This window comes from Balaenoptera borealis (assembly GCF_965194805.1).
Source record: "Balaenoptera borealis genome assembly, chromosome: 4".
NCBI classification, from domain to species: Eukaryota; Metazoa; Chordata; class Mammalia; order Artiodactyla; family Balaenopteridae; genus Balaenoptera; species Balaenoptera borealis.
Genome location: NC_138861.1, coordinates 98,328,697 through 98,342,967, shown reverse-complemented (window position 1 = coordinate 98,342,967; position 14,271 = coordinate 98,328,697). Strand labels below are relative to the sequence as shown.

Genomic DNA, 14,271 nt, shown 5'->3' with positions numbered 1-14,271 from the left:
TCTCTCTTTGGAACTGGGTGTATTAGTCAGTAGAGGTGCATTAATTCTCAGCATGACCTCAGACGAAACACAAGCAGCATTAACAAATTACCAGTGATGGAGAGGCAAATGGAGAAAGGAAGAATATTCAAACAGCCCTATTGCTCTGTGCTGCTACCTCGTCTTGTCCAAAATTCACAGAAATATTAATCCTCCTGGAATGCTTAGCAATGCATATACAGTAACATTCCTGAGGAAGCTAATAATTATCTCTTGTTAGCAAGATCAACTTACTGCAGTCTTTCACTGCAGGGACAGAAAAATATTGTGACTTGCTATGCTAAGTGAAACACGGCGACAGGATAAATTAGGACATTTAAGCTAACGGTAATAAAGACACACAGCTCTGGTTCCCCTCTACATATAACTGATAAAATTAACAGAAAATAGACACCATGGTAATGGAAGAACGCATTGTGAATGGTTGGTTGAAACACAAAGGGACAAACTTTTTCCATTGCTTACGTTGTTAGAGCTAATATTTATTAGGTACCCACTGTGCACGGCACGACTCTTATCAGGGACAAAGATAATAATAAATTACTACCTGTCAGCCATGTGCACCGTAACTTCATTATGTGACTAGGCAGCACTCTTATTAAGTCTTTGGAATCTATTAAAAGTCTCATTTTGAAACAATGAACCACGAGGAACAAATTTATGAATTGTGGATCCCTGGTATTAACCCAAAGACTCAGCTTTGGAGAAAGAAAAAAAAATTCTTAAGAAAAAAATTAACTACTGCCAAGGAAAGTCTAAGAACATACGTTAGCTGACCCAACCAGATGCCTCTGGCTGTGCTGTAACAGAGATGAGGCAAATATCTAATTTCACAGGAAAAAAATTTATAGACCAGACTTTGAATCAGGCAGAGTCCAGAAACCTTCCCTGCCGGGTTCTCAATCAAATGGCGTAATAAACCGCCCTGGCCTCGCATGTCCGAGATGGCCCTCTGATCCCTGGCTCTGGTCGGTATCATGCTGTCACCTCCAGAAAGAACTTGCCCTTTACATTCACTAGCTTAATTTGCTTAGTGAACATTGTAGATTGTTTACAAAATTGGTTGCAATAAATCCTCACATCAGTGCATGCACATCCCTTTGCAATGTCACTTTGAACCATCTCCTGTTGAATGGTGGGGTCTATTCCTCCTTGCCCTGAACATAGGAAGGCTTTGTAACTTGCTTTGACCAAAGGAATACAATAGAAATGATGTTTTGGTGACTCCTGAGCCTAGGCCTTAAAGGGCTTTGCAGCTTCTGCTCTCACCTTCTTAGAACCCAGGACCACCATGTAAGGAAGACCCAGCTAGCCATCTTGAAGATGAGAACTTCGATTGTACAGCCAACAGCCAGTACCAATTGTCAGATGTGTGAGTGAGGTCATCTTGGACCATCTAGTCCCAGTGCTATGGAGTTGTGTCCCTCCAAATTCACATGTTGAAGCCATAATCCCCGATGTGATGGTATTTGAAGGTGTGACCTTTGGAAGGTAATTAGGTCATGAGGGTGGAGCCCTCATGAATGGGATTAATAACCTTATAAGAAGAGAAATGAGAGACATGGTCTCTGTCTCTATCATGAGAGGACACAGGGAGATGACATCCCCTGCAAACCAGTTAGAGAGTCCTCACCAGGAACTGAATCATCTGGTACATTAATCTTTTTTTTTTTTTAATTTATTTATTATTTATTTATTATTTATTTTTGGCTGTGTTGGTCTTCGTTTCTGTGCAAGGGCTTTCTCTAGTTGCGGCAAGCAGGGGCCGCTCTTCATCGCGATGCGCGGGCCTCTCACTATCGCGGCCTCTGTTGTTGCGGAGCACAGGCTCCAGACGCGCAGGCTCAGTAGCTGTGGCACACGGGCCTAGTTGCTCCACGGCATATGGGTTCTTCCCAGACCAGGGCTCGAACCCGTGTGCCCTGCATTGGCAGGCAGATTCTCAACTACTGCGCCACCAGGGAAGCCCTGGTACCTTGATCTTGGACTTCCTAGACTTCAGAATGGTGAGGAACAAAGTTCTGTTGTTTAAGCCACAAAGTCTATGATATTTTTATTACAGCAGCCTGAACGCAGTCATGCTGCCAGGTGACAGAAGCTGCCTCGGGGACTCCAGAAGAGATCAAGCAGAAGAACCTCCGCACTGAGCCCAGCACAAACTGCTGACCCTCAGAGTCCTGAACAAATAAAAGAGTTACAATGGTTTGTTATACAGCAATAGGTCACCAGACCATGAACCATGGAACAGACTTTAAAATTTCATGCATTGTTTTAAAAGTGTGATTCTGCTCTAACTCCTTGTACAGAACGGCAGCTTCTAGAAATGTATTAACTTGTGAAGTGAAGGAATTTCTTCTCGTTTCTTCCCCATCATCACTTACAGCAATTCACACTGAGACTGAACTGTTCAACCTTCCTTTGTCAAGGGAATAATAAAAATGGAAGGCTCAGAAATGCTTGTTCAGTGGGTGACTGATAGTTTGTTTACAGTGAAGGGGGTTGAAAGGCAGCCTCAGGTACTCAGCTCTGTCTAGGTGAGGCATTGCCAGCCCTGCCAAGATCCTGAGGCCTAAGGAGGAAGGGGTCTGGGGACGGGGACCGTTGGATGGTGCATTAGTCAGGGCTCTTCAAAGAAAGAGACCATGTATAACTATATTTCTATCTATATCTATATCTATATGGACTGGGTGTGCGAGAGAGAGAGAATTTGTTTTAAGAAATTCACTCACATGATTGCGGAGGCTCAGCCAGTCCAAAATCTGCAGGGTAGGCTGGAAGGCTGGAGATCCAGGGAAGGATTTCAGCAGGAGTCCAAAGGCGGTCTGCTGACAGAATACCCTCTTCTTCCAGCGAGACCAGTCTGTTTCTATTAAGGCTTCAGCTGATCAGATGGAGGGTAATCTGCTTTACTCAAAATCTCCTGATTTAAGTGTTAATCTCATCTGGAAAAATAACTTCACAGAAACATCTAGAATAATGTTGGATCAGATATCTGGGTACCGTGGCCTAACCAAGTTGACACACAAAATTAAGCATCACAGATGGTGTTATGAGTTGAATTGAATCTCCCCCAAAAAAAGATATGCTGAAGTCCTAATCTCCAGTACCACAGGATGTGACCTTATTTGGAAACAGGGGCTTCACAGAGGTAATTCAGTTAAAATGGGTCTTTGGGGTGGGCCCTGATCCAATAGCACTGATGTCCTTGTAAAAATGGGAAATTTGGACACATGGCCAGATATGCACAGAGGAAAGACCACATGAGGACACCCAGGGAGAAGACGTCATGTGACTGAAGTGGTGTATTTACAAGGCAAAGGAGGCCAGGGAGTGCTGGCAAACGGCAGAAGCTCGAAGAGGCAGGAAAGAGTTCTCCCCTGGAGTCATCACCATGGCTCTGCCAGCACCTCAGTGCTGGACTCTAGCCTCCAGAACTGTGAGACAGTAAATTTCGCCTTTAAGCCACCTAGCTTTGGGTACCACGTTACAGCAGTCCTAGGGGATTAATACTGATGGATAACTGGAACCTTGCTTCCACATCTGAGAGACCATGGGCACCTGCCCATGTGGGGAGGCAGGGAGCTAAGCAGAACCTTAAAGTGGTCTTCTCTCCTTGAGCTCCTGTCCTTACAACATGGGCCTTTGACAAGCCCTGGGGGAGAGGGAGACCTAAAGGAGCCTGGAGAGCTTCTATTTCCCCCAAAGAAGCAAGGACATGCCCTAGATTTCTGGATCACCAACTGCGGTGGGAGGATGGGGTTTCTCGGTCGTGAGTTGGTGGGAGGCATAGGCGCCCAGCCATCTGTGGAAGGGGTTTAGCAACGACCAGCGACCAGCGTGGCTCTTACAGCAAGAGGTTGCTGGTCCTCCATCGTTATGACTGCCACCCTGTGGTGGAGAGCAATCCAGTAGAAGTCACGCTGAGTTCCCAAAATGGGCAACGGCGGGGACTCTGGAGCCAGACGAGCCTGGGTAAGTCCCGGCTCTGTCAGTCACTAGTTAATAATAGTAATAATGGCTGTCATTTTCTTGAATGCTAAGCACTTCGGGTACATATCTCATTGACTCATTCTAACAGCTTATTTAACAGATGAGAGGCTGAAGCTCAGAGAGGTTAACAAACTTTCCCAAAGTCGCACAGCCAGCTAGCGTTCTAATCCAGGCAGTCTGACTGCCAAGCCCCAAATCCCAAATTCTTAACCAAAAAAACATACTGGGGATACCATGGCCCAAATTAAATCTCTGTACTTAATCAGGTCTACCAGCAGGCCAGAAGCACCCACTCTGTTAGATGTTCTTAAAGATACCAAAAAAAAGGGCTTCCCTGGTGGCGCAGTGGTTGAGAATCTGCCTGCCAATGCAGGGGACACGGGTTCGAGCCCTGGTCTGGGAAGATCCCACATGCCACGGAGCAACTGGGCCCGTGAGCCACAATTACTGAGCCTGCGCGTCTGGAGCCTGTGCTCCGCAACAAGAGAGGCCGCGATGGTGAGAGGCCCGCGCACCGCGATGAAGAGTGGTCCCCACTTGCCGCAACTAGAGAAAGCCCTCACACAGAAACGAAGACTCAACACAGTCATAAATAAATAAATAAAAAAAAAAAAAAAAAAAAAAAGATACCAAAAAAAAGCAAGATGGGGCCTTGGCCTTGAGGTGTTGATGATCTAGTGACAGAACGCCCATTTGGGAGTAATTATGTCTGCCATGACCCCTTCTTCGGGAGTACGGAAAGTTTAAGTTCACCCACAGGGAAAGCTTTAGTTACCAGGAGCGTCACTATTTTTAATGAGTTGGCATTTTGCCCTCCAAACACATCAGCAGCTGAACGCTTTTTATTAGAAGAGCTCTGTGGGCACTGCGAGACAGTTAACAACTCGAGGAAGTTGGGCCATTGCTTGAAATGCGAGGCAGAAGGTCCAAGTTGTTGCTCAGCACTCCCCTAGGCAAACCGTTCATCATCTCCCCTCGTCTTGCATCTTCTTCCACGTCTGTGCTGCTTACCTGACTTGCAGGAACGGGCGGGGGTGAGGGCTGGTCAGACAAAAGCGCTGTCACGTTTGCCAGCCAAAGGCTGTGTGCCTTCCCCAAGTTATTAAGGCAGTACCTCAAGAAATGGCTTCAGCATTCATCACAAAGGAGAAATCACGAGACCGTATCCTGGAAACGGAACAGTCTTGCTATGTAAAGGAAGGGCAACACCCTGGTATTAGCTGTCTGCTGCCTCCAGGCACTTGCCCATCCGGAGCAAACAGTGGAGCCCCAGGCAGCCACTGGGGCCAGAGTGTGTTCAGAGGGCAGGGGAGGGAAGAGCGGCCACACAGGGTGGGTCCTGGAGATGGGCACTCCACGACCTGGTGGCTTCACACACCTGTGGCAAAGAGGGCAGGGAGCTGTGGCTAAGAGGAGCCCACGCGCAGGGTGTGATGGAAGGACAAGGTGGGACTCCCTGGCGGCAGAGACCTGTCCCTGGTGGGGGGGGATCTGGGGGGGCCACAGGCAGAGCAATCTTAGGTGAGATTCAAATAAATGTAGGTTGCTGGGGACAGGACCCTGGGTGACTGTATGTGTTTCCTGGGGCCGCTGTAACAAAGTACCAAAAACTTAAAAACTGAGTGGCTCGAAACGATGGAAAATTCTTGTCTCGCAGCTCTGGAGGCTAGAAGTCCTAAATCAAGGTGTTGGCAAGGTTGGTTCCCTCTGAGAGCTCATCGGGAGAATCTGTTCCACGCCTCTCTCGCAGCTTCTGGTGACAGCAGGCAATCTTCATTGTTCCTCGGCTTGGAGATGCATCACTCCAAGATGGAGGCCTTGAAGGAGGCCTCCATCTTCACGGGGCCTTCTCCCTGTGTGGCTCTGAGTCTAAATTTCCCTCTTTTAAGGACACCAGCCCTACCGGATTAGGGCCTGCCCTAACAGTGAACTCATTTTAACTTGATTACATCTGCACAGACCCTATTCCCAAAGAAGGTCACATTCACAGACACTGGGGGTTAGGGCTTCAAGATTATCTTTTGGGGGGAGACAGTTCAAACCAATGAAGACCCTGATGAAGGTCCCCCAATGGCCTGTAAGCAACTGAAGGATGTGCACTATTTTATTTATTTCATATCCCCAGTGCCTAGGACCACCCAGCAAATACCTAATGTCTGATTAGTGCTGAATGAATGAATTGGCGATAATCTTAGCCAGATCTGTATGATATGGCTCATCTGGTCCAAATTCTGAGTGTAAAATCCTGGCTCCATTACCTTCTACCTGAATGGTCTTTGGCAAGTCTCTTAGCTCCCCTGAGCCTCGATTTTCTCCTTTCTAGAATGAGTATAACATGCAGGATGGTGGTGCACATTTCTTTCACATTTAGTTCACATTTCTTTCCACTACATTCATTCCATCGTATCAATTCTTCAAGATTTGCAAAAAGCCTAATATACAGGCTAATCTAACTGTATTTTTCAGGATGCTTTCAGTGGGAACTGGCAGAAACTCCATTCAAACTCCATTCAAAAAGCAACACGGAAGGTATTTATTAGCTCACATAATGCCCTACTGTTTGGCTTCAGGCAAGGCTTGATCCAGAGTGCAAACAATGCAATCAGGGATCTCCTGTTTCTCCAAGAGGCCCTCTTTCTGTGGCTACCAGAGCCTCAGACTGAAATCCTCCCAGCCTAACAACCCCAGGGGAAAGAAATGGCCTTTCCTGATTGCAGCATCAGAAAAGATCCAAAAATGATCCCAATTTGCTTGATTTGGATCATGTGCCTGTCAGAACCAGTCTAATGACTGGTTAGTTAGCCAAGAGCATAGGATACGCGGATTGGGCAGTTCCAGACTCCTTTGAAATGGAGTCCCTACAGAAAAAAAGGTTCTGTTACAGAAAGAGATGCTGAAAAGATTTAAATAAGAAATGCCCCTGATCCTTAAAATTGCCCATAGAACAGAAAATTTTAAATGAGGCTAAAAACCATCAGGCTTCTGGAAAAGTACCCAGTGTAGTTTTTGAAAAAAATAAAAACAGAAACCATAGCTTATATATAATAACTTGCTGCTTCAATATAAAAATACTGCCTTTGTGGTCCTCATAGCACATCAATTACTGCTGGGGATAAGGAGGGCTGCTGGGAGTGACATAGAGTGAGAGGGCCTATCAACGTATCAGCTGTTAACACTAGGATGTCCCTGCTAGGGAGACTGGACCACAGCCAGGTGAGGCAACTCCTTATGGATACCCCGAGGTCTCCCCAGGCTGAGGACGTGGGGTGGGGTGGGAATAAGAGGAGGTTCTGTGGCAGGAGTGCCAGTGTGCTCAGGAAAGCCCTGCCTGAATCCACGTAGGTTTGCCTCACAGTGTTTTTTTAACTTGTTAGTTTTATACTAGACTTTGCTTTATGCAAAATACCCCATAACTCAGGTTTAATTTCCCTGGGGGAGACAGATTTTGAAATAACCATCAAATCATTTTTTTCCTCCTCTTTTTGCTGCTCTAAGGAAACTGGGAACTATTTCTCCCTGAGGGACGATAGTCCGGTCACTCATGCAATAATCATTTAAATGCTATTTGCTTTTATCTTTTTTTTTTTTTTTTTTAACTTTTCAGCAGTGTTTGCATACAGCCCTCCCCATTTTATATTTCTACATTTTTAAAAACTGAGTAAGAGAGACGGCATGTCCATGTTTAGGGTTTCATGAGAAAGTCAACTTAACTTAATGGCCAGGGGTAGATGCAGATGACTCATTGATGAAATTAGCTAGGATTTGTACAGTGCTTTTGACTATTTATCTTGCATTCTTATTTCATCCTCACACAATCACATTATCCCCATTTTATAGATGAGGAAACTGAGGTCCAGAGATGTGAATTAGCTTGTAAGTTGCCACACACAGACTTGAACTCAAATAATATCAGCTGACATTTACTATTCTAAACAACCGCACGCAGTGTCTCATTAAACCCTCTTTAAAAAATTGCGTGGTAGGTTATACTTATCATCCTCATTTGACAGATGAAGAAATTGAAGCTTAGAAGGTTAAATAAAATTGGTAAGATGCAAACCCAGATCTATCTCACTGCAAAGCTGCATCCAAATACAGAACAGGCCAGAGTGGGGAGTGGTCAGATTTACCCCATGCTCCACTGAGAAGCCTTCACCTGCCGAGCCGGGTCTGTGGATGAACTATTTCCAGGCTTTGCTCATTCAGAAGTGCTGAGGCAGCCTAGATGGAGGTCCAAACACTGAGACGAAGGTGCCCAAATGACAAAGCATCAGAGTGAGCTGCTGCCTGCTGGTCTCACCGGCTGAGAACTTGGGGACCCCCACGTCCACAAAGATGCTGTAGACAGAAAGAAATGTCTGATCAGCAGAGAGGTCCCAGCAAGTCCAACCACCCACTGCAGCCAACAATTGTGTGCGTGTCCATCCTCCCACGTGGGGTGTGGACCACGTGGATATGGGGTGGAAGCAGCTAGAACACGCCAATTCCTTCACCAGCAGCTAAGGGCAGCCCTGGCATCTCTCATCAGCCCTAAGCACCCTCCTCCAGACTCCTCTAAATGAAAAGCTCCCACTTACAAGTTAATCAAAATCCTGACCATGAATGAGAAAGAAAAAAAAAAACTCCATTAATTAAAATCTCAAAAGATGTCAGTGGTAGCAGTCTGCAGACGCTTTCTTGCTGTACTAATCCTTTCAGGAGACCAGACACCACCAAGCAGTATAAGAGTCACAGTATAATCAAAATCCTGACCATGAATGAGAAAGAAAAAAAAATACTACATTAATTAAAATCTCAAAAGGTGCCAATGGTAACAGTCTGCAGACGCTTTCTTGCTGTACTAATCCTTTCAGGAGACCAGACACCACCAAGCAGTATAAGAGTCACAGGTGATAAGTGGAATAGGGAGGATTTTTAATCTTCCTGAAATCCCAAGCTTTGAAGGTAATTAAATAATTAATGAGAAGCAAAGCTTTTCCTGCCTTCCCAAGAGAGGTTAAATTTCCAACTATCTCCCCTGTACAAGAGTTTTTCTAAAATGCCTGGAGAACATAAGAAAACAGATATCTTCAGTCATTCAACAAATATTTATTGAGCATCTACTATGTGCCAAGTATTCTGAAAGGTGCTAGAGACGCAGTGGGGAAGTAGATAACGTTTCTGCACTCATGATGCTTACATTCTAGAGTAAGGGGCGATGGTGAATGTGTAAACAGGTAGGTTGAGGGCGCTGTAGAAAAGAGAGCAAGGAGACGAATGGAGGGTGAATAGAGGGAGATGAGATTGGAAGAGGTAGGCAGGGGCAAATGATCTAGAACCTTCTAAGGACATGGTAAGATGTTTGGATACTATTCTAAGTGATTGGGAAGACTTGTGGGTATTTTCACAAGAGGTCATACAATCTGATTTCAATTTGTCAAAGTTAGCTCTGGCTTATAGGTGAAGAATGGTTATGTGGGTGACTGGCAGGGAAAAAGGGGACAAAAATATTCAATGGGACCAACAGTCCATGTTAGATCATATTGCCTCTGATACAGCCCAATTTTCTATTGACTTTCCTACACAACTAGTTGGTATTTTCAGGACGAATTTTCTCTGTTGTTTGGCAGAGTTCCATCATTTCAGACTTTCTAGGGTCTTAAGGCAGTATTTTTATAAGCTGACCTACCCTTTTATCCTTCTCAGGGCTCAGGGCTGGACCTGGAACAAAGAGAATTGACTGTAAAGGAGTAAGAATATCGGCTGACCAGGCCAACCAGTGAAATTCTTTTTTCATTTCCAAGGTACATAGAGGCTGCATGACTGTGTCCTTGAAGTAGTACAGACACGCCTGCATTGTGATGTCCAAGAACTTTCCAAGGCGATGTTCTTCAGGCATGGTGAGCATGTGGGCAGGGGACCATCAGCCCTATGAATGTGGGAGTGACAGGAGAGAGAGGCTAAAAAAATCTGTCTCTGTTTTCTGCACCGACTGTTCACATTCTCATTGAGGAACTGCTATGGTCTGAATGTTTGTGTCCCCTTAACATTCATATATTGAAATCCTAACCCTCGAAGGTGATGGTATTAGGAGGTGGGGCCTTTGGGAGGTGTTTAAGTCATGAGGGTGGAGCCCTCATGAATGGGATTAGTGCTTTAAAAAAAAGAGGGTTCAGAGAGATCCCTCCCCCCTTCCACCACATGAGGACACAGCAAGAAGGACACAACTTATACAGAATTAGGGCCCATACCAACCATGCTGGCACCATGATCTTGGACTATCAGTCTCCAGACCTGTGAGAAATAAATGCTTGTTGTTTATAAACTACCCAGTCTACGGTATTTTGTTACAGTAGCCTGAATGCACCAAGACAGGAACTAAGGCTGTTTTTTGGACTTTTGGCCCATCGATGCCCTTATGTTCATAAAAGAACAGAGGTGTAAGAGGTGGTTTAATGTAAGAAATATTAAAATTTTATTTGTCATCTCTCTGGATATGAAGTTTCCGCTTATTTTTTGTTTCAGTGTCTCTTCTTCCACAGAGAGGGACCTTCTACACATAGATTGATGTTCCCAGGATAACAGTGGAGTCTTCTAAAACTAGGATCTCATGGAGCACGGAGGTTGTCTTGTTTCTGATGGGAAGTAAATCTAGATTCACTTCTAGCTAGAAGGAAGCAGGCCAGAAATTCAGAATTGTAGGTCCCTGGGCTGGGTGGATGTGCTAGAATGGGAACCACAAACCTCCATCACTTATCTTGGCAGATAGAAAATTGGGATTTGGGAGGAAAGTTTTGCATCAGGTGCTCAGACCGAATAAATACTCCCACTTCTTGCTGAGATCCCAAACGCTCCGCACTCCGTCTACCAGGTTGCAAAGGACTGGACTCCTGGACCATGTATTGACTGGAGCCACCTGGAGCACCTGATGACAATTCCATGCCACCATTCACTTTCTGTATTGCTTCCTTTCTTCTTTCCTTTTGTTCTTCTGCCCAGTGACACTTCTGTAATGCCAACACAGATTGACTCGAGCACGTTTCCTTGGTGCCAAAACTGTAAGATGACAATAGAACAGAGAATGAGAGTGCAGATTCTTCAGTGGGTTCAAATCCTGGCTCTGCCATTTACCAACTATGTGGCTTTAAGCAAGGCTGAATTTCTCTGTGCCTCAGTTTCCCCATCTGTAAAATGGAGATAACGTCTACCATATCTGGGTAGAGATTAGATGAGATTATGTCTTTATTTAGATGAGATCAAGTACATAGCAGGCACTTAATATTTGTTGTTGCTCTTGTGGTTATCACATTGAAAGAACTGGGTTAAATAAGATGTAATCTCTCAGCAGGGACTTAAAATCTAGTATGTGAGGTAAAAGACACTTAAATAATTTTAATATAGGCAAAAGGAGATAAACATTCTAATCAGTATGTGGGAAAATCACCATGCGAGCTATGGTGGATTAAAAATAACTGTAGAGCTAGGGGCTAGCCCCCATCCCGTGCCCCACCCCCCAACCCCTTAAAACTAGTCCAGCCATGACCTTTGACCAATAGAATGTAGCTGAAATGACTCCAGGTGCCTTCCAAGTCCAAACCATCAGAAGTCTTGTGGCTCCCTCCTGATCTCCTTGGGACACTCCCTCTTGCAACGGAGCCTCCATCTGAGAAATGCCACCTATGGGTGCTCCCATCGGCCCCGGCTAAGCATCAGCTGTCAGCCATGGGAGTGAGTCATCTTAGATGGTCCAGTCTAGCTAGGCCCCCAGACGACTTCAGCTGTACCAGCGCCCAGCCACACCTGTGATGCGCAAGAACGCCTAGTAAAGTCACAGCATTTCAAGAGATAGTAAATTGTTGTTTTAATTCTTAAGCACTAAGTTTTGGGTCATTAGTTATGCAGCCAAAAATAATACCCATGGGAGTTTAGGAGAGAAGAGTCCATTTCCAGTCAAGTGATCTAGAAGGTTTCCTAGAAGAAGTGGGATTGGAGAACGTCCTAGGAGAGAAGGACTGCGACAAGAGGCTCTGGAGAGAAAGTCATCCATAGACACGGAAGTGTTAAAGCAAAGCGTGGAGGCAGGCAAAGGCGGGCTGCATTTAGCACCTGGCAAACAGATCGGCGGCTGGAGTGAGGCCCTGGAACAGACGGGTGAGACGGAGAAAGAGAAGCCCAGGGCATCGTCGTTCAGGGTCAAATCATGGGGACGCGCTCACTTTGTTGCCAGGAAGGAAAACTTGTTCCTGCTCTTGAGTAAAGGGGCTTTGTGGGAAACAACGGGGCCCCATGGGTAAGGGAGACAGGCGTGTCTGCGGGAAGAATGCAAACTGCAGAGCAGGTGGACTTCCCCCAGAGACCCTGGCACTGGAAGGTTGCTCCGGATCCCCCAGTGGCTCTCCACCGCCCCACCCCCGACCCCAATCGCACGCACCGCGACATCCTGAGCGCTCCGCAGCCTCCGAGGTCCCGGGCACGGTGCTCCTGCCCCGGCCGCATCCACGTCCCCTCCGCTCGCTCAGCTCCAGCCACACCACCTCCCTGCTGCTCTCGGGAGAGCAAGCCCGTCGTGGGCTCAGCGCTTTTGCGCCAGTCGGTCCCTCCACATGGCTCATCCCCCAGATACTCACATGGGCCCCTCCTTCCGTTCATTCAGGGGTCTGCTGCCTTCTCGGAGAGACCTTCCTTGACACCTAAATAAAAACAGTTGTCCCCCACCTGGCCCCCAGTCCTCTTGCTGGTTCTGCTTTTCTTTCCAGCACTTACTACTCCATTTATTTGTTTATTTATTATTATTATTATTATTTTTAAAGATCCTGACTTCACTATCCTTTTTTTTTTTTTTTTTGATTGGAGTTTATTTATTTATTTATTTATTTATTTATGGCTGTGTTGGGGTCTTCGTTTCTGTGCGAGGGCTTTCTCTAGTTGTGGCAAGCGGGGGACACTCTTCATCGCGGTGCGTGGGCCTCTCACTATCGCGGCCTCTCTTGTTGCGGAGCACAGGCTCCAGACGCGCAGGCTCAGTAGTTGTGGCTCACGGGCCTAGTTGCCCTGCGGCATGTGGGATCTTCCCAGACCAGGGCTCGAACCCGTGTCCCCTGCTTTGGCAGGCAGATTCTCAACCACTGTGCCACCAGGGAAGCCCTATTTGTTTATTTATTTATCTTTCTAGGTAGATAGTTATGATTGTCCCTTTAGTTTCTTTTAATCTGGAGTAACCCCTTCCCACAGTGTTTTGTTACGAAATAGATTTTTTTCCCTCCTCAGAACCCATTCCTTCCTCCTATGTCTCCATGATGCCACAGCTTACTAAACCTCTTCTACTTTTGGGGGGGTGGGGGAAGAGGACTTTGTTTTTTCATAGACTTTATTTGGTAGAGCAGTTTTAGGTTCCCAGCAAAACTGAGCCGAGAGTACAGGGAGTTCCCATATACCCTCTGCCCCCATATACACATACCCTCCCCCACTATCAACACCCTCCCCCAGAGTGGAACATGTGTTACAAACCATAAATGTACGTTGACACGTCGTTATCATCTGAAGTCCATAGTCCAGAGTTATGGTTCACTCTAGGTGTTGCATACTCTATGGGATGGGACAAATGTATAGTGACAGGAATCCATTATTATGGTATCAAACAAAGTATTTTCCCTGCACTTAAAATCCTCTGGGTTCTGCCTGTTCATCTCTCTCTGTGCCCTAGCCCCTGGCAAACACTGATCTTTTCACTGTCTCCGTCATTTTGCCTTTTCCAGAAAGTCATGTAGTGGGAATCGTATAGTATGTAGACTTCACATTGGCTTCTTTCACTTAGGCTCCTCCATGTCTTTTCATGTCTTGATAGCTTCTTCTTTTTAGTGCTGAATAACATTCCCTTGTCTGGATGTTCCACAGCTTATTTATCCATTCACCTACTGAAGGGCATCTTGGTTGCTTCCAAGTTTTAGCAATTTTGAACAAAGCTGCTGCAAACATCCATGTGCAGGTTTTCGAGAGGACACTCCTTTGGGATTGTATGGGAAGAGTATGTTTAGTTTGGTAAGAAATTGCCAAACTGTCCCCATTTATTTTTTTAAATCTATTTATTATTTACCTCCCCAACTAGAATACAAGCACCATGAAGGCAAGGACTTTGTCTAAAGCTTAGAATAGTGTCTGGCATATAACAGGTGCTCCATAAAACTGGTAGAAATCAATGAATGAATAAATGAATCTCAGGCAGTCCTCGGGCTTAAGGTACCTCGTTACTTCTGAGCAGCAGGG

At 45.8% G+C, this 14,271-nt stretch overlaps 1 protein-coding gene and 1 long non-coding RNA gene across 2 annotated transcripts; both read right to left on the bottom strand.

The window, feature by feature from the left end:
* Positions 1-1,701: 1,701 nt before the first annotated feature.
* Positions 1,702-4,349, bottom strand: LOC309627401. The gene is made up of 2 exons (XR_014243724.1): positions 2,769-4,349; positions 1,702-2,216 (listed from the first exon to the last, which is right to left on the bottom strand). It is a non-coding gene; the product is annotated as an uncharacterized lncRNA (long non-coding RNA).
* Positions 4,350-10,757: 6,408 nt separating this feature from the next.
* Positions 10,758-12,657, bottom strand: LOC309627389 (uncharacterized protein; the record flags this gene model as incomplete). The annotated part of the gene is made up of 2 exons (XM_082389295.1): positions 10,758-11,064; positions 12,440-12,657. 2 exons carry the CDS (start codon positions 12,655-12,657, stop codon positions 10,758-10,760), a joined length of 525 nt encoding a protein of 174 aa, XP_082245421.1.
* Positions 12,658-14,271: the final 1,614 nt, after the last annotated feature.